At 38.7% G+C, this 20,672-nt stretch overlaps 1 protein-coding gene across 11 annotated transcripts in view; it reads left to right on the forward strand.

Moving 5' to 3' along the window:
- Positions 1 to 20,672, forward strand: part of rasgrp3 (RAS guanyl releasing protein 3 (calcium and DAG-regulated)) — a 55,123-nt gene that overhangs the window by 30,348 nt on the left and 4,103 nt on the right. For 4 of the 11 annotated variants that reach the window (XM_051423260.1, XM_051423249.1, XM_051423269.1 and 1 more), the window contains 13 exons: positions 12 to 194; positions 6,630 to 6,732; positions 7,795 to 7,857; positions 8,098 to 8,229; positions 8,659 to 8,806; positions 10,082 to 10,255; positions 11,577 to 11,693; positions 14,132 to 14,410; positions 15,654 to 15,734; positions 16,121 to 16,234; positions 16,344 to 16,459; positions 19,271 to 19,418; positions 19,789 to 19,825. In XM_051423260.1, the coding sequence (XP_051279220.1) occupies positions 12 to 194; positions 6,630 to 6,732; positions 7,795 to 7,857; positions 8,098 to 8,229; positions 8,659 to 8,806; positions 10,082 to 10,255; positions 11,577 to 11,693; positions 14,132 to 14,410; positions 15,654 to 15,734; positions 16,121 to 16,234; positions 16,344 to 16,459; positions 19,271 to 19,418; positions 19,789 to 19,825 (1,695 nt within the window). The other 7 variants (XM_051423304.1, XM_051423313.1, XM_051423296.1 and 4 more) reach the window with 7 other exon arrangements.

Here is a 20,672-nt window from a genome sequence, read left to right on the forward strand (position 1 = left end):
ATCTTCATCAGTTTTTGTAAGGTCACTGTGGAGAGGCCTACAAGGACATCAGCAGCTACAGGAGACCATCGCTTTGGAGAACCAACTGGCTGACGACCTGAATGTGCTTTACTGTAGATTTGATAAACCCACATTCACATGTGACGTCATACACCAGCCTCTGGACTGTTGTGTAGGCTACCATCACCACCAGGGTGAGTTATAACAATGACTAACATAGTTCACAGCCAAACACAGACAGTTAAGTGTTCAGGAGTGGGCACAGGGACATGTTTAAAGAGTCAAAGTTTAGCAAGGCGAAAGAACAGTACTCTGAGAAATGTCAACACCAGTTCTCAGCCAAGGACTCTGTCTGGAAGGGGCTCAGGCCATTGACAGTATAGGCTTAGACCAACTACAAACCTAAAACGCCCTACTCCATCGACTTGTGCCTGGGAAACTTTCTAAATTCTACTGTCACTTTCAAAGACAAAGGGACACTCCTGATCCAGTTAGGTAAAAAAAAATATATATTTTGAGCGATTTACCTGGATTTTTATTGTGACAGGTCACTTCACTTATTCTCTCTCTTACCCCTCTTAAGCGCTTGGTATACTCGCAGTTCTTGACCTGTCGCGTGACAATGTGACGTCACAGGAGCGCCGTAACTATTTATACTTTTTTTTTTTGTTTAGCTTTATTGAAAAAGTACAAAAATAAACAATAAACAATTCTGGCACTTTTCATAGTACATACATTTCACAAGTGTAAAGAGAATGCCAGGTGAACATCATCCAACATTAGTGCAAGCCAATTCACAATAACAACATACACATTAGTGCTTCAATACAATAAATTCGGAGCAATTGAAATAAAATGAAAATAAACATCTCAAAATAAATAGTCAAAAAAATAAAATAAATAAAATATATATAAAATGGAATAAACATTGCTTTCATGAGGGGGATTCAAATCAAATTTAACTATCCTTTTCAGTGGGAAAATTCTTTAAGTTATCATATAATTTTTGTGCCTTAATTTCTGTTAGAAGTTTTAAAGATTTCATGTACAATTGAAATTCATTCATGAAGACAATAAATTTGGGTGATGACTTCATAACTCTATTCTTGTGGATGAAAAATTTGGCTAGACAAAGGATTACATTGCAACAGAGTTCATCATTTTTGTTTTGCAAGATCATACCGAAAGTGACATCATCTCTAGAGATAGCAGCTGGAAATAAAACTATTTTTTGTTTGATCCAATTGTGATTATAGGTTGGTGGGCCAATATATTTTTTGTTAGAAATATAAATCCACAAGGAAGTGCTTTTTGTAATTTAATAAAGTCTGATTTGGAAGGGTTGAATTTATGTTTAGTGCAAAATTGTTGATAATCTAAGAGATTACCATTGGCATCCATTAAGTCAACTACAGACCATATATTCCTCTCATACCAATCCTGATAATATAATGATTTATTTCGGTATAAAACATATCTATTATTCCAAAGCATAGTAGTGTGAGGTGAAAAGTTATGCACATATAGCATTTTCCAATATAATAGAATTTGTTTATGAAACTCTGACAATGGTATAGGTAATTTGTCGATGTTGAAGTCTGCCATAAGAAGACATTTTAAACCTCCAATCTTATTGAATAGGGAATTTGGGACACAGTACCAAAATGAGTTGCTATGTTTGAGCCAAGATTTCAGCCAATTCATTTTTAAGGTTCCATTGAGGCAATCAAAATCAATAACTTTTAAACCACCATCTTTAATTTCTTTAATCATATTGCTTTTTTTCATATAGTGTGGCTTGTTTCTCCAAATAAAATTCAGATTAATTTGGTTAATAGATTTGATTAGTTTATTTGAAATGGCATTAGAGTAGGCTGGGTAAATGCACCTTAATAAACATTCCATCTTGGTTAGGTAAATTCGGCCGAGTATTGAGAGGTCTCTTTGGAGCCATACATTTAATTTGGCTTTACTCTTTTATTTTTTATTTTCTACATTCAAGTATTGACTTTGTTTTTGGTCTTTTGTTAGGCGTACTCGAAGGTATTTAATTTCCGACTTGATAGGGATGTTACAGATGTCTTTTAGAGTTGTATCATGAATTGCAAATAGTGTAACTATTTATACTTGAGAGTGGTGGTCGCGACAATAGTTGCAGTCTTCTCCTGAACAGAGGTGTCCCTACTGAGAAAAGGCTACCGACTTTGCTATTTCTACACACTAGAAGAAGAGGAAAAATTATTATTTTATTTTTTTCCAATTTCCCCTTTTCCAACATTCATGGCGAGAATTCTGGCACCTCTGGGCAGCTGTGTTCCTTCTTTGAAGGATCGTTGAGTATACACAAGGCTCGTGTATACTCGCCGTTCCGACCTGTCGTGCGACAACGTGACGTCAAAAAGACGTAGATCTCGCTGGCAGGATTTTGGAACGGTCGTGCGAGGTCGCGCACCACTCTTTTTTTCAGCTGAGCGCCACAAACCGGAAACAGGAAGATGGACGATCTGTACGATCCTTCAATGAAGGAACACAGATATGCCCTGAGGTGAATTCATGGCGAGAAATCGCGTGAAAAGGTCGAGAACGGCGATAATCACTATAAACGTTACGAAACGTCCAAACTGCCTATTGCAACCAAGCTCGTCGTGTTGTGTGCCAAACAGAACGCAAAAACCCGCGGTTACTCGTTTTCAAACACGGATGTGACGTCGCTCTCGAGCTGCAAATCGCGATTAACGAACGCACCACGGTGTACTTTGAGGAGCACCGAGCTGGATGGCTGAAATTACGACCAAAAGGGGGTGTGTCTCGGTGAAATGTCGCAAGATATATATATATATATAGCTGCGAGATTTACACTTTCTAACTCGGCCGGTGGATTTACGAGGCAAATGGATAGCACCATTCTTCCTCCTTCCTTTCATGGACTGTTGGTAACTACTGAGCATAGAAAGTTTCATATAACTCAACAGTGTCAACAGGTAAGCATTAATTATTGTTAATGTTACTGTACTGATGTGTTTTTACTATGTTGTTGTGATGATATGATTAACGCTGGTTACTGTAGTAAGTGTAGTCTTTGAGACAGTGCAGGTGAGGTTAGTTTAATGCTATGCTTCACACAGACACAGTCTTTGCATGCAACTAACTCCCTTTACCGGCATCGTTAATCTAAGATCACTCACACACCAACACACCAAAATTCGGCTCTAAACCTCAGCATACACATATTATTTAAGGATGGGGCCCTGAGGAATTTAAATGTTAATTAAAGTCATTTTCTATTATCTTTTGATAATTAATAGTCTTTGATAGTTAAAATTAATTGATTGCACCAACATAGTTTGGTGAGCCTTTAAACCACTGTTGGCACTGATTTATCATAGAACCTATAATCCCAACCCCCTTTGACCACCCTCCACCAGCTCCATCTCATCCAGTCCCCCAGCTCAGCAGGAGCCTAGGTTTTTCCACAACTGATGGTTCATCAGGACCAAAACCTCCCACCACAAGAACAGTGTTTGAATCTGCAGCTGGCCCTGTCAACAATCAGCCATTGACACACTCTAAAAACAAATGTCTTGGCTCAACAAAGAAAATTAACACAGTTAACAGTTTCCATCTCTCATTTTGAGTTGTGACTACATAGAATGAATTTATGCGCAACCAAAGAACTATATTAAGTAAGGCGAATTAGCTTTTCCTCTACAATGACAGGTATTTTTAATTACCACCTACTAAATAATTGGTAGCTTAAACACAAGTTTTTAAGTTGATTATTCATGAAATTAAGTTGTTCCAAATAGTTTCCCCATATTATTTAAAAGGCATTTTAAGTTTCATGTACTTAATAACCAAAATATTTTTAAGGTGACACACATTTGCCCTCCAGGATTTTGGATCCCTCGACCATGATGGTTGCTGTCATATGGTCAGACTCTGGGGTGGACCGGTCACTGATGGTGGCAGTTTTCATCAGTTGTCTATTGAGGCCTGCCTCAAATGCTACAGTTTCCTTGTATAGCAAATTATAAGAAAAAATACATTTATTTATTAATATATTCAAAGTATTTTCCCATTCCATGCTGTCAACAGCTATCTGAACAGACCATTGTTATGATATTACAGATTGGGGTGTGGCCAGAAGTGTAATATACTTAAAACTTTAATGGACAAGGAGCAGGTTTCTGCCCTGTGTATTTACACTGCCTACTGTGGATTTAATTTTCTTTCAAGATGTTGAATTACTTACTCTAAACTTTTTGAGAATGGTCCTCTTCCTTCTCTCCAAGGCAGTGGTTAGCTACGTCTCTGTGTACTTCAGTTGTATTGGGCTATTTTAAAAAAAAAAAGGAAAAAAAGGATCAAAGGAAAGTAACTAACCACATATAATCTGAATTGGTGACTGTCAACAAAGATAAGCCTAATCATTTTCATACATGGAGAAGCATGTATTTTATATGTCTGATTGTCACTCCTGTTGCTCCTGTCCTTGATGAGACTACATCCTTAATTTTTGATGTGCAATGGTCAAGTCTGGCCATTTTCTCTGGAATTCTTTATTTATCTGTAGACCACACAAACGGAAAAAATTAGAATTTTAACGTAACCAAAGACCAGGCAATAGGAGGGGCCAGTCAAGTACCCTGCTAAATTATTAATATGTATCCAGTTTAATACATACAAACAACAATGTAGTTTACAGCTAAACACATAAGATGTATCATGCTGACTCAAATAAAAAGCTCTCTCAAGCTTAGCCGATTTGCCAAATAAAACTTTATCATTCGTATACACTGCTATGCTACACTGAAGGGTAGAATTGCTAAACTACGCTGCTAAATATGACTAGCCTTAACTATGTTTATTAGTACAACATATACCATCAACTGTATTAACAGATGTAGCCTTACCTTCAGTCACAAGTCCACTGCTGGTCAAATCACTGAGCTGCAATTTTCTGATGTTAAACTCAGAAAAAAACAAAATTCTTGTTCTTGGCCCCAAAAACCTTAGAGACTCACTGTCTAAAGATATAGTTACTCTAGATGGCATTACCTTGGCCTCTAGCACCACTGTCAGGAATCTTGGAGTTATCTTTGATCAGGATTTGTCATTTAACTCCCACATAAAGCAAACCTCCAGGACTGCCTTCTTTCATTTACGTAATATTACAAAAATTAGACACATTCTATCACAGACAGATGCAGAAAAAGTAATCCATGCATTTGTTACTTCAAGGCTGGATTACTGCAACTCTTTATTATCAGGTTGCCCCAATAAGTCCATTAAAACGCTCCAATTAATTCAGAACGCTGCAGCACGAGTACTGACAGGAACTAGAAAAAGAGATCACATCTCTCCTGTACTAGCTTCTCTGCAATGGCTCCCTGTAAAATGTAGAATAGAATTTAAAATCCTCCTCCTCACCTATAAAGCTCTTCATGGTCAGGCCCCTTCATATCTTAAAGAGCTCATAGTACCCTATTACCCCTCTAGAACACTATGTTCTCTGAATGCTGGGCTACTTGTGGTTTTCTATAGTCTCTAAAAGTAGAACAGGAGCCAGAACCTTCAGTTACCAAGCTCCTCTCCTGTGGAATCAGCTTCCAGTTGTGGTTCGGGGAGGCAGACACCCTCTCCACATTCAAGAGTAGGCTTAAGACATTCCTCTTTGATAAAGCTTATAGTTAGGGCTGGATCAGGTGAGTCCTGAACCATCCCTTAGTTATGTTGCTATAGGCCTAGACTATCGGGGGATTTCCCATGGTGCACTGAGCTCCTCTCTTCCTCTCTCTTTCTGCACTCATTCATGTCCCATTAATGCATGTTACTAACTTTACTTCTTCCCCGGAGTTCTTGTGCTTTCTCGTCTCGCAGGTTCTTATCGATCCTGGTGGAGTCTCCTGCCACGGTCCTGCTAGATTGCCATTGCCAATACTGTTGTTGCTGTGCACCTGTCTGTCTGTCTGTCTGTCTGTCTGTCTGTTAATGTTAATGAAGGAATTTCTTTTTGAAGGACAACAATGGTGCTCTATGGCACAGAGAAAGAAGATATATCTGGCTTTGGATACACACACAATACTTGTTAGTATTGACTGGTCTTTTCATGGGAAAAATGGAATATTGAATATTGAAGCTGCAAGCAGAAATGATCACTCAGTGATCGCAAAGCCAATCGAACAGAATCTAATGCATTCATGCCCATTCACTCACCGATGCACAGCATCAGGAGCAATTCAGGGTTCAGTATCTTGCTCAAGGATACTTCGGCACATGGCAGGAGGAACATACCAACAACCTTCCGATAAGTGGACGACCAGCTCTGCCTCTAAGCCACAGCCGCCCCACTATGTAAAGCATGGCTATGAAGCTGCTCATTAGGTGGCACCATCAAGCCATTTTGCCACGCCCATGTGTAAGACCCATATGGCATGTCAGTTTTTGTAACCACTGACATGTGCCATGTTTCATGAGTTTTAGAGCATATGTAGGTCGCAAATTGTTTTATATATTTGCTGTAATAATAATAATCCTACAATGATCCTTTAACAAAAACAACATGATTATTGTTCCGCCATGGACATAAATTTGAATTTGCACATTTTATGACTCACTTCTCTTCATAGATGACAATGGGGAGCTGCAGACCAACCAGCTTCCTCGCAGCCTGCTGCTGATGCATCGCTGGTACCTTACATCCTCAGATCTGGCTGGAAAACTACTGATGATATATCCGATATGGCCGAAAGCATACAGAACTACAGCTAACACACATCAACACAGTGCCTAATATCATTAATGCATATATGCAATATCTTGAAGTACTATTATTTCAGCTAGCTGTGGATATGCGCTTTGAATTCAACACACTGTAAAATAATCCCTTATCTAATCCAATTGCATAAATTGCAGGAAATCTTACTTTGTTTATTATTTTGCTAATTTAATTTAAACCAGGTCATTTAGAGCTTTGTTGACAAGCATAATTCATTGCATCTTTATTCAAAGATGGAAAGAATGATGTCTTATCTACTGCTCTGTGTTCTCATGTGAGAAGTAGGGTCATTATCTATTACATTACATGCAACTGGACTGCTTTTTGCTACCAACAAGTCCTGGTGGCCATTAGAAAGAATGCAGCTTAAATGCATTGGTCTCACTTCACAGACCCGAAGGCTCTGTCCACTATTTATTACACAGTCTATGGCTAAGACACAATGAATAATGATTGTACAATTCCTCAAAACTATTCTTGGTGATGTACTTGGATGTACACGCAAAAAAATGAAAGAAGTAGTTGTATGAAGAATTACAATTTCAATTTTAAATTTTGAAATTTTATTTGTATAGCGCCAATTCATAACAGAAGTTTTCTCAGGACACTTTTCAAATAGAGCAGGCCTAGACCGAACACCTTACAACAAAGAGAAGAAGTTCAAACCCTGCCTAGCCTACTCTCTCACCTCCACAAACCTGACCAATCACTGTGGTTGTGGTTGATACATTATCTGTTTCAATAAAGTTAATAGTTAGACACACTATTATAAAACCTTGACTTAAACATGAGCATGATGAGGATCTGCCATCAAAATCAAATCAGATTAGCAATAGCCACACAAAGAAATGCTGAGAGATGAAGACATGTAGGCTTCTCATAAGATTGTAAATGATGATGTTGTCAGCCAGCCGCACACAGCAGCTAATCTTTAAAGTTTATTACTAATGTGCTTAAGGTGTTGATATAACAGTGTATTAGTTTGTCAAATCAAATTGTCCTTAACTTAACCCCACATACCGTGACTGCAATGGTGACAACTGCCAGAGAACCAGGCTGAAGATTTGTTATTTAATGAGGTATGGTACTACCACATTAAGATTTCACCTTCAGTGTCTTAGCCTCTGTGAAATCTAAACCCAAGACCACAGAAAACCAAGACTCATTTCATCTTATGCCAGACTTTATTTCCCAGTGATTCTTTTTTTCAGTGGAAAGTTTTTTTGGTGCTAAAATTAGGTGTTTTCCATTCTGTCATGGGTTCATCATCTTTTCAGTGTCGAAACATATACTGATCAAATATATATGTTTGTGTTTAGGTACTGGATAGTGACATTCCCTGCTGAGTTCAATCTAGACATGGGTCTGATCCAGATAACAGAAGAGTTCAGAGATGTGGCTGCCCAGCTTGGCTGTGAGGAGCATTTCAAACTCCTCGACATCTCCACCATGTAAGACACCAATATCATATAGATACACTTGTAGAAACTATTGACCAGATGAGTATAGGTAATAGGTATAGGTATATCAGTATATGGGTAAGAGATTAATTGTGCAAGCAATTTAGTCCTCACCCTAAAGTAAAATAAATACCAATTCCAATCTTAACCCTAAACCAAAGTCCTTATGCTAAAATATCAAAATGACACAACCTCATTAATGAGTGGAAGCCCAGTTGTTCTTGTTTTGCATCTTAAACAACAGGCTTGAATACCTACATAGACATAGCTTAAACTACCTACAACCTTGAAGGATCATAGTGGTGATTCTGCAGCTTTTTAGTTAGCTACAAATCCTCCATAATTCATATTGGTGTGTCATTTTCTAAAGCATACCATACGTTTCTGGATTAACTGTGTTCGTTTTTTTTTGCGTTGTAGTCCATCATATGACTGGATGCGCAAGCTGACCCAGCGAAAGAAGCAGGCAAAGAAAGGCAAGGCCTCACTGCTGTTTGACCACCTGGAGTCCATGGAGCTGGCTGAGCATCTCACCTTCCTGGAGTTCAAGTCTATCCGGAGGATATCGGTATGTCTACAAGCAGGTCTGCTTTTGTCCAATTTTCCATTGATTTTACTTTTTGTGCAAGGGTCTGTCGGTCCTTTCGTGGGTCTGTCCACCTCTTTGGTCCTGACTAAAACATTTCTGCTTGGATGAATTGCATTTTGTACAAAAATAGCTGCCAGAGGAAGAATACCTTGAACTATGGTGATCCTCTTACTATTTGACATTGAATTTTTCTCTATTGAACATTTTCTTCACAACTATTGGATGGAATGCCCTGAAAGGCTTGAATGTAAAAAAACAACAACTTTCTATTCTATGTATATTCTTATTCTATGTGAGAAGCACTGGCTAAAGAGCTTTGATGTGAAGCCAGCTGGCTTCTGGGTGAACTGTTTCCACTGGCCTTTTTTCCACTGGCTAGGTGGGTCGTAGGTTAAAAATGCCAGCAAGAAAACAAAGTTTATACTTAGGGTGTTATTGGAATTGTGATAAAAATTGGAACTGATAAAATTAACAATTTTTGTATGTGAATAAGTTTTATAGTGACATGGAAAGCTGCTGCTTGAGTTAACATTAACTACTCACCTTCCCCACAAATACTTTTAAATTTACAATTTAATTTGGCCGCATTTCCAATAGCACGTATGTATTCCTACCTCATTGGAAGATTGCCTTTTTGGCACATTGGTGCTCCCAAAGGGCTAAACTTAATAGGCAAATTCACGAATATTTACTAATCACTTGGTTGAGATGGGAATGTTTTGGTGATGGGGTTGGCAGATTAGTCCAAAGTTGAGGTGGAAACGTAACTGGGGTTTGGAGGGGTCCAGTGAAGGGAGAGGCAGTCCAAAGAATGGTGTCCAAAAGTAGAAGGCAGATGAGACTGGAGGGAGTTATGTTGGTGGGAGGAGTCAGGTTGGGAAACTGCAGGCAAAAGAGAAGAGGTTTATTAATCTGGCAGAGACAGAGACGTGAATCATTTAAGGCTGGATGCGTAACTGACGGTGTTAACAAAGTCTACAATCTGGCAGAGTTTTAAGTAGGGGAGCAGGTATATGAAGCAGAGCAGGATGACAATGATGGCTGGCAGCTGGTGACCTGACTCCTGCACACCTGACTCCACTCCTGTAATCAAACATACACACAGTCACACAGAAGTGGAGGGCTGGACATAATACGGATTTTCCAATTTAATCATTATCCTATACATTGCACCTGAGGACCCTATAGGCCCCTGAAAATTAGACTGAAAACTGACAGCTGGACATCTAATCTGCAATTCCATTTTATCCCCAGTTCACTGATTACCAGAGCTATGTGATGCATAGCTGCCTGGTGGACAACCCGACCCTGGAGCGCTCCATTGCTCTTTTCAACGGAGTCTCGCAGTGGGTCCAGCTCATGGTGCTCAGCAAGCTAACACCTCAGACCCGTGCAGAGGTTATTACCAAATACATCCATGTGGCTCAGGTAAGACAGCATTTCCATCTTCAATGTCAAGGGGTTTATTTGTTCCAAACAAAACATGGCTATAATTTTCTTTGCCTAACACTGTTAAAATATACTGTATATGCAATGTTCCTGCTGACAACAGACCTCAGGGAGGAAGCTGATTGGATCAGACTACCACATACGTTTCACATTGTCCAGGCTTCCATATCCTACCCTGAACACCCAGCCAAAAACAGAACCCTTGCATGCATATTGCATATGACTCTGTTTTCCTACATAAATGCAACAGTAAACTGTATAGACGCCAGTATTTCATTCATACACCAGTGTTCCAGTTATATAAAGTCAAGCATCAGCTATTAAAATTTGTGAACCTGAAGACTACCATTTGGTCACAACTATCAAAGTAAAGCACGTATAAGGTAAGATCAAAATGTTTGCAGTGGCAATATAGCTGAAATTCTTTGTGTGTTAGTGTGGTTGTTGCTACTGTTGTTGTTGCTGTGTCTCTCTCTCTCTCTCTCTCTCTCTCTCTCTCTCTCTCTCTCTCTCTCTCTCTCTCTCTCTCTCTCTCTCTCTCTCTCTCTGTCTCTCTCTTCCCCCCCCCTATACAAATAAATAAAATCAAATTGAATTATCAGGTCAAATAATCAGGTGGGTCGCAGAATAAAGTGCCACACCTGTTATCCCGTAATTATGGGGTCTATTCTTTTTAAGAGATAGTGAGTTGTCATTATGAGATGAGGAAGTCATAATGTAGAAAACATGGAGAAAATAATTTAACATTTGATGGTATAATGGTAATAATTTTTTATTATTATTATATTACAATATATAATGTATATTTTTATTGTATGTATATCTTTCTTGTATAGTCAAGTATCTATCTATTATGAATGGTCAATTTAGCTGTTGCTTATGACATCACCTGTCAGTGAGGGCATGCAGTTTTTTGTTTTGCACAAAAGCAGAAAAACTAAATTTGGTTTTAAAGAATATGACCAGTTTTCAACCCAGACTTGCTGAATTGTGCATACAGCAATAGCCTAGCAATATGCAACACTATTAATGAGAGAAAGTATTTTAAGCAAAAACACACTTAACTATTAAGAAGAAGAAGAAGAAATACTTTATTAATCCCCTAGGGGAAATTGTTCTTTCACTCTTTTTTTATACACACACACACACAGGCTGAAATGCACACTTTATGCACTTGGACATGCAAAAATTGAGAATGATGGTGGAGTGATGGGGCTGCAATGTTAACAGCGCCCCATGAGCAGGATAAACAGTAAAGAAGCAAAAGTGATATCTTAAACATGTCACTTTCTGTCATCAGAAACTTCTGCAGCTGCAGAACTTTAACACTCTGATGGCCGTGGTGGGGGGACTGAGTCACAGCTCCATTTCTCGACTAAAGGAGACTCACTCTTTTCTGGCTCCAGAAGTTGTGAAGGTAAGTCAATACCAGCCTTTGAATGCAATTTTATGTACATCCACACACACTGGAGTATGCATTACTCCAGTGTAGTCAAATAAACATGCGTTGCCTGTTTTGTTACAGACTTTTCCTTCCAAGTAGAAATGGTAAAGACAGTCAGCCACAATGTCTGGATTGAGATATGAGTCAAAATGCCTTTCACTGCAGCTATCTGCTGGCTCCAGTTAAACTCCATCATACTGGGGTCAATGGAAAAGCGCCGTATAAACATACATACATTTTCTCAAGAGGTTGCCACAAAGCACTTATTTAATATAATAGATACAACATGAGTGCCCTCTAGGATGCCCCTCCAGGGAAGAAAATGTAAAATAAAAGTGGCAGTTGCAATGCTATAACATTTTTGTGCCTCTAAATGATTAAATAGTTAAAGGTCCAGTGTGTAACATTTAGGAGGCTCTATTGGCATAAATGGAATATTATACACAAGTGCTCGATATTGGCTTTTCTGCCGATATCTGATATTCCGATATTGTCCAACTCTCAATTTCCGATACCGATATCACCCGATGCCAATATATGTAGGCTTTTTACACCAAAACTGTTAGGTAACAACATAACATATCTCCTATTGTGAAATTAACGCATTATGCCTAATTTTATTGTGATGCCCCACTGGATGCATACATAAATGCAACATGGCTTTCCAAATGTAAACACTGTCAGTGCAAAATAAGAGAACAACTTCAACTTTCATTGTATTAATACTGAAAAGAGCGCTAAAGCTAATCGCTAGCTAAGCGTTAATTGCTAGCTAAGCGCTAGCTTTGGTTAATGTGTTTAATCGATTATGCACCTGAAGGAGTGCTAATGTAAATTCTAAGCCAATTGTTAGTTTGGTTAAGGAACAGCTCATAGCAGGGTAAAATATTTAAGGTGCATTGCACTTATTTTGTGTTAATATTAAATCATTCAGCTTTAAATTGTTTGCTTGTTAGCCACGGTTAGCAACCAACCAGTCTAGCGTGTAGTTGTTGTTATACGTCATCTAGCGCGCGCCGGTAAACGTTCCATGCTGCGTTCATGCAGGCTAGGAAATGCTGAAGCCTACAGAGCAAACATTGGTTATAAAAACCTGATACCGATAATTCCTTGATTACATTTTTTAGTGAGTATAGGGATGTCCGATAATGTCGGCCCTCCGATATTATCGGACATCCCTATACACAAGCAGTTTTAAGTTAGTTGCAGTCTGAAACTTCACCACTAGATACCATTAAATCTGACACACTGGACCTTTTCAGTAGTGTGTTTTTATTAGAGAGGAGTAGATATGTAGTAGACATAGGTGTAGATATATTTTAAAGATTCAGTGTGTAGGATTCAGTGGCATGTAGCAGTGTAGTTGCAGACTCTGTCGCTTCACCCTCAGCTTCCAAGGACAAAGGACAAAATTAAACAATTTTAATCTTAACCAGGGTTTGGAACTGTTTCACAATAAATGCATCACAACTTTGACTTTTTGAGTTTGCCACTGCCACAAAGGTTCTACACGTAGGATCTCTGTGGCTAATTTCACTTCCTAATGTGTATCTTGGTGTCAGTTCTTTAAAAAAAAGCATTGATCTAGTCATTAAACTGGTGCTGTTAATGTGCAATAAGTTGATTAAGGTGCAATACCCAGGTCAACGTGCAATTCACTTAATTATTATGTCATTCTTTATAATTATCTATAAATGCTGAAACACCACAATCTTGAAACTCATTACTATTTATTTTATTTCTGTCAGCAATACTGTGGAATATGTTTATATATGTTTAGATTCACATTTACTTCGTATATAGGCTCTTACTATCTTAATTTTTCTTAGGCTCTTATTATATGTCAATTGCCATTTTAACTTTTACTATGTGTGTATATATCTATACATTCATTTCTATTCTATATATTGTGTTAGCTATTATATATGAGTACTATTACAACTGTAACAAACAAATTTTCCCCCGGGATCAAAAAAGTATTTCTGATTCTGATCTATTAAAGCAATAGTCATCCAAAACGTAACTCTATTATCAAAGATTCCTAACATGTCAGCTTCAAAGGTGGCTGTCAGAACATGGTATTTTCTGTGGCTGTCAGTCCTAACTTTAAGACTCCTATGTTGTTGGCCCAAGAGTAATAGCCTACACAAAGCTTTTTATTGCTAAAAGTAGCTCCTGAGTGTGAGAGGTGTTCAAAGTAGCCCAGAGGAGTCACTACCAGCTGCTTACAGTCAATAAAAAGCTGCAGGTAATTATATTAATCAATTTAATTATATTAGTAATTTAATTAAATTTCAATAGATATTTTCATTTGATTCGATTTACTTTAATGTAATGTTTAAAAAATCATTAGTTATGAAATTAGACGTGTCACATGAATTGCCATATCTGAACAACTTTAAATTCCACAGATCTGGAGCGAGATGACAGAGTTGGTCTCTTCCAACAACAACTACTCTTGCTACCGAAAGGCCTTCAATGAATGCCAAGGCTTTAAAATCCCCATCCTGGGTGTGCACCTTAAGGACCTGATTGCAGTGCATGTAGTCTTTCCTGACTGGGTTGATGACAGTAATAAGGTGAACCTGGTGAAGATGCATCAGCTCTACATGACCTTCAATGAGTTAGTTTCATTGCAGAGTGCAGTGGCCCAAGTGGAGCCCAACATGGACCTCATCTACCTGTTAACGGTGAGGGTTTGGATTAGTCACTGCAGTAGTCAAGCATATTTGTAACAAATGCACACACAGCTTTGTATTTGGGGGGAAGAAAAAAAAGGCCTGAGCAGGAAAGCTGTTTTTTTTCACTGTATGCTGTGATATACTGTATTTCATTGTAAGTTCTCTCTTGAACCAACAACTACAATTTGAGGAAAATTTGTGTCACTCTCAAAAGAATAGTTACATACAAACAAACATACGATACATTTTGGTCAATATGCTTATATTCTTATTCTAGAATGGAGCTCTGCACTGGTGACTGCACTTGTGATTGTCAGCTCGGCTGTATGTTACCTTGTTAAAAGCCTCAAATGGTCATGTATTTACTTGCTGATGTACATACTGAAGTGCATTTGACCACGTAGCTTAGAGAAGAAGTGAACAAACTACATAGTCAGTGACTATGAATCTTTGAGCTGAGTTGAACAAAGCGATTTGTGATTTCCACTTATTAATATGGAATGTTCACCCTCTGTGATGAGAATTTATTAACTTAGGGAAATATAGACTTGACTGACTATGGCTTAGGTTGGACTAGTCAGACCAACTCTAAATTATTTTTGTTGCACAAAGCTTACAATCTTAAGTAGGACTAATTTGCCATGAATTCTGGGTAGATTAAAACTTTGCAAGGAGCAGGTGTGTTAAGCCGCTCAGCTCAATTCAGAGTATGTCTTCTGGACTTCCATTTTAGATTACTTTTTATTTTTGTGATAAACTTTTATTATTGATCTGATAAACTTAAGAGCAAAATTGGTCTAACACTTTAGATCAGTCTAAAATATCTTTCTGAAATTGGTCCCTGATTGCTGAGATTAAAATTGGTTTAAAGCTATGGTTTAAGTTTTCCAACCTATCAGCCAGAATATTGTTACTGACACTATGGAAAGCTGCAATTAGCTTCAGAAGGCCAAGAATACTTAGTTGGTCATTTCCAAAATTGCAGTTTATTGCTCAGAAATCAGACTTGTCAGAGGCTTGTTTCTTCCAAAATTTTGCTGAGAAACAGTTTGAAAGTTGTTCTAATGTATAGTGCTCTGTTGATTTGACTCTTAATGAGGAAGGGACACCAAATCCCTTCAACACAAAGATAAGCACTGGAATACTTTCAACTACCACTCACGAGTGTGATATATGACTAATATTCAGTATACATTATGAAAGCTTATTCAAGGAATTTTCAACTAATAATATCCAAAATCTGTGTTTTCAGCTTTCTTTAGACCTTTATTACACAGAAGATGAAATTTATGAGCTGTCATTGCTAAGGGAACCACGTAACACAAAGTCATTGGTAAGTCCACACACTGAGTGCACACAGTTTCAACAAAATTTATATTTATGCTGAAAGTGACCGTGCCCAGACCCTTTTACACTATTTGTGTACCATAATAGTTCTTTTTGACAACTAGTGCTGTCATTTAGCATTCAGAAAGAAAAGAAAGATATTACTTTGTTGCTTTTGAACTACACTCTATGGACAAAAGTATTCGACCGCCTGACCATTATACCAACAGGGACTGTAATGACTTTGTATTTAATCGAAACACCTGAATTCAATAATTAACACGTGTGGCCAAAAACTTTTGTCCATATAGTGTATTTGTAGCATTGGAAATCTGTAATCTGGGTGTAACAGAGTATTTGCTGAGTCCTGTGTATGTGTGTCCTTCTTCACAGCATACCTCACCAACGACTCCCAACAAGCCCCTGGCTCCACTGGACTGGGCCTCCCATGTCACCACTAAACCAGACCCTTCTGTGGTCAATAAACATATCAGGAAGGTGGTGGATGTGAGTAGACAACATCCAAAATTTCCAAATGATGCCTATAGAATAGACAGAAGTAAACACATGTGGGTAAAATAATATTGTAGTAATTTGTTTCTTGTCATTGGAAAAGTCTGTATTTAGGAATTATGACCATGACCATGATGACTATATTTCTCAAGAGGATTTTGAGAGCATCGCTGCTAACTTTCCCTTCCTGGACTCCTTCTGCGTTTTGGACAAAGATCAGTGAGTGGGGAACACTGAAAGTTTTGAACAGATGTTCAAATAATTAAATTCTGTAGATTTTAGTCCAGCCTAGTCACAGCATTATGACCTGGCTTGCTAGAACAAAGTTCTCAAACTGTGGTTTATGTACTACCAGCGACAGTCCCAGGTAGTCTGACCAGTGTTGGGAGATGCCACACATAGCTGTTCGTCCAACCATATTTGCCAGTAACATAGCTATTTTCAAAATGCTAACATTTCCAGTTGAAAGCTATTTCCCCTGCTAAGTAGCAGGGCAGCTGAAATATTATGAAAAGCAATATTTTTATTTTTAATTTTCTCTTGAAGGAAAAGCTCCAAAGTGATTTTCTCTGCTTCTCCATCACTTAAAGCACATGTTCCTACATGTTGCCACATTTCTTTTGTGGTGTCATAATTTACACTACAAAATAATGAGTGCATATGTATATTCAATTTATTTATTTGTATAGCGTCAATTCATAACAGAAGTTATCTCAGGACACTTTTCAAATAGAGCAGGTCTAGACCGAACTCTTTAAAACATTAATTACAGAGACCCAACAGTACCACCATGAGCAAGCACTTGGCGACAAGGGCAAGGAAAAACTGCCTGTTAAAAGGCAGAAACCTAGGACAGATCCTCCGGCTCTAGGTGGGTGGTCGTCTGTCTCGACCAGTTGGGGTGAGAGAGAGAGAGAGAGAGAGAGAGAGAGAGGCAGAGAGAGAGAGAGCGCGAGACAGCCAGACAGACAGCAACAACAGTATTGGCAATGGCAATCTAGCAGGACCATGGCAGGAGGCTCCACCAGGATCGACAAGAACCTGCGAGACGAGAAAGCACAAGAACTCCGGGGAAGAAGTGAAGTTAGTAACATGCATTAATGGGACATGAATGAGTGCAGAAAGAGAGAGGAAAGGAGGAGCTCAGTGCACCATGGGAAATCCCCCGATAGTCTAGGCCTATAGCAGCATAACTAAGGGATGGTTCAGGACTCACCTGATCCAGCCCTAACTATAAGCTTTATCAAAGAGGAATGTCTTAAGCCTACTCTTGAATGTGGTGAGGGTGTCTGCCTCCCGAACCACAACTGGAAGCTGGTTCCACAAGAGAGGAGCTTGGTAACTGAAGGCTCTGGCTCCTGTTCTACTTTTAGAGACTATAGGAACCACAAGTAGCCCAGCATTCAGAGAACGTAGTGTTCTAGAGGGGTAATAGGGTACTATGAGCTCTTTAAGATATGAAGGGGCCTGACTATGAGGAGCTTTAAAAGGTGAGGAGGAGGATTTTAAATTCTATTCTACATTTTACAGGGAGCCATTGCAGAGAAGCTAGTACAGGTGTGATCTCTTTTTCTAGTTCCTGTCAGTACTCGTGCTGCAGCGTTCTGAATTAATTGGAGCGTTTTAATGGACTTATTGGGGCAACCTGATAATAAAGAGTTGCAGTAATCCAGCCTTGAAGTAACAAATGCATGGATCAGTTTTTCTGCATCTGTCTGTGATAGGATGTGTCTAATTTTTCTAATATTACGTAAATGAAAGAAGGCAGTCCTAGAGGTCTGCTTTAACCTTACTTCAGTAGCTTGTAGTGTAGCTTGCTACTTTAAATAAATGTTTAGTGCTGAACTACTTACAATTTAAGATTAACTTGTAGCTAACTAGCTAGATTTTCATAGTATAGCTTCTCAAATACTGCAAAGGATCATAAAATCAGATTATTAATCAGATTGTACTGTTAAAACTGAAAGGAAGTGTAATTTCTCAATCTTTATAATGTTATGTTTTTGTAATATAAATATTATTGTGCTTTTTATACATTGAAAATCTGTATGTAAGTTGGAAGCTTTATTCCTGAATTTCTTTTCTGAAGCTTTTTGTGAGGTCCCTGCTCTTGAAAGGTGCTATGTACTTGCTTACTTACTCACACTTACACATGGTACCTATCATGGCTGATGTTGTAGTTTATTCTTTCTCTACTCTTTTCTATTCCCCTGTGCTGCTGTGCCAAATTTGAATTTCCCCTATGGAGGATCAATAAAGGACCATTATTGATGCCATCTCCAACATAGTAGTGGAGATGACATTTTTGTTATTTGCATTGAGGTTGAGGTTTTATTTTGGCCTCATATAAGATACATTGATTGTACTTGCCCTTAGGTGTGACCACAGTTTGAGAACTATTCTAAAGAGGCAGTTTGAGGGAAAATTTAGGAGAGAACACATTCCTTTGCTATGAGGCTGGAGATATACTTGCTTTTAACTACATGTTCAGGTATGCAGGATGACTGCCTCATGCAGCCTGGGTCCGTTTGAACTGTTGCTTGTGTCTGTGTCTGCTTGTGTCTCAGAAATGTTACGTTCATGTGGTTAAACACCTAGTTTATTTCCAGCAATACTGTGACTTTCGTTGAATCTTAGGGATGAATAATGTGTTACATTTTGTCTGACCTTGTAGGACAGGCGGCTGTGGCTCGGAGGTAAAGCGGGTCGTCCACTAATCGGAAGGTTGTTGGTTCGATCCCCAGCTCTTCCGCTGCATGTCGAAGTATCCTTCTGCAAGATACTAAATCCCAAATTGCTACCCATGCTGTGCTTCAGTGTGTGAATGTGAATGAATGAGTTAGTTTCTGTTTGATCGCCATCACTGTATGGCATGTAGTGTAAAAGTGTTTTGAGTGGTCGGAAGACTACTTGCTAAAGTACAGTCCATTTACCATTTACGACTGGAACACCTGTAAATGACTTCTTCTCTGGAGTAATTTACATTCTCACCTCCTTTCTTTCTTCTCTCTTTCTGCCTCTTTCTCTCAGAGATGGATTGATCAGTAAGGATGAGATGATAGCGTATTTCCTTCGGGCTAACCCACTGCTCCAGTGTAAGATGGGTCCGGGTTTCATCCACAGCTTCCAGGAGATGACATACCTGAAGCCCACCTTCTGTGAACATTGTGCTGGATTTGTGTGTATCTCTATGATTCTGTCACTGCACATTTCGTGCCTCCTTAATTTTGCTCCTATCAATGAATGAAAATAGCAATTAAACCATTGCAATTAAACCATTGCAATTAAACCAACTGACCTGCTATGAGCCAATCAGTCTAATTCCACAGCCAGAGCTGTGCCTGGCTCTTGAGCAGGGACCACACACTGTGAGGTTACATTCTAACAGAGGCAACAGGCAACAAGGTTACAGGAAATATTGTGATGACTTGTAGATTGTTTATGGCTTTAGCACCATGTCTCCATGCTTTTATCTCCTAATATTATATTTTTATTTTGTTTTTTTTTTGTACCTACCTTGCTGCTTCCTCACATTTCTGGAGCTACAGCTCTGGGGAATCATCAAACAGGGCTACAAGTGCAAAGGTATTGTTCCATTTCATTCCTCTGTTAAGTGAAATTTAAATCTACTTTAATTTTATCGTAATAGTCAACAACAGTCAACATAAATAAATGCCTTGCTCAGAAATGTTTAAGACTGGGAATGGCTCTATTGGTGTTGTCCAAGATGATACTGTATTTGAATTCAGTTTGATTTGTATAGCGCCAAATCATAACAGAAGTTATCTTAGGAATTTTCACTTTTCCAAATAGAGCAGGTCCAGAAATGTAAAATTATTTACAGAGACCTAACAGTTCCCCCTCATGAGCAAGCACTTGGCGATGGCGGCAAGGAAAAACTTCCTTTTAAGAGGCAGAATCCTCGGCCAGACCCCGGCTCTAGGTGGGTGGCCGTAGATATGCGCACAGCAACAACTACACTAATAGTAGTGACTGATGGTGATGATGATGATGAACATGAAGAAGTGTTCATATAATTCCCTAATGATGGTAGCAGTTTTGGGTGGTACTTCGTATGATGCTATCAAACACTCAATGCAAAAATGTAAGAGATGTAAAAATCTCATCCATGCATGCTAAACCTTACACCTACAAAATCCTGCCTGTTCTGTCTTAGCTCGACAATTTTTGAGGAGAACTCTGCTGAAGACCTTGCTAGGAATGGAAAGTTCCTAGCTCGCCAGTTGTCATTGCTGCAACTGACTTTTTAGGGAGACATGAGGCCCTTACTCTAGTTGTTTGGGATGACATCCTATTCCTATATCTTGGTAAAGAGATGGCAGTGGTGATATATGCATTTAGCAAGTCTGCAGAGGTGGGAAATAACTAAGTACAAATACTTAATTACTGTATATAAGTAGTTTTTTCGGTC

Source organism: Dicentrarchus labrax, unplaced genomic scaffold (assembly GCF_905237075.1).
Source record: "Dicentrarchus labrax unplaced genomic scaffold, dlabrax2021, whole genome shotgun sequence".
In the NCBI taxonomy this organism is placed as follows: Eukaryota; Metazoa; Chordata; class Actinopteri; family Moronidae; genus Dicentrarchus; species Dicentrarchus labrax.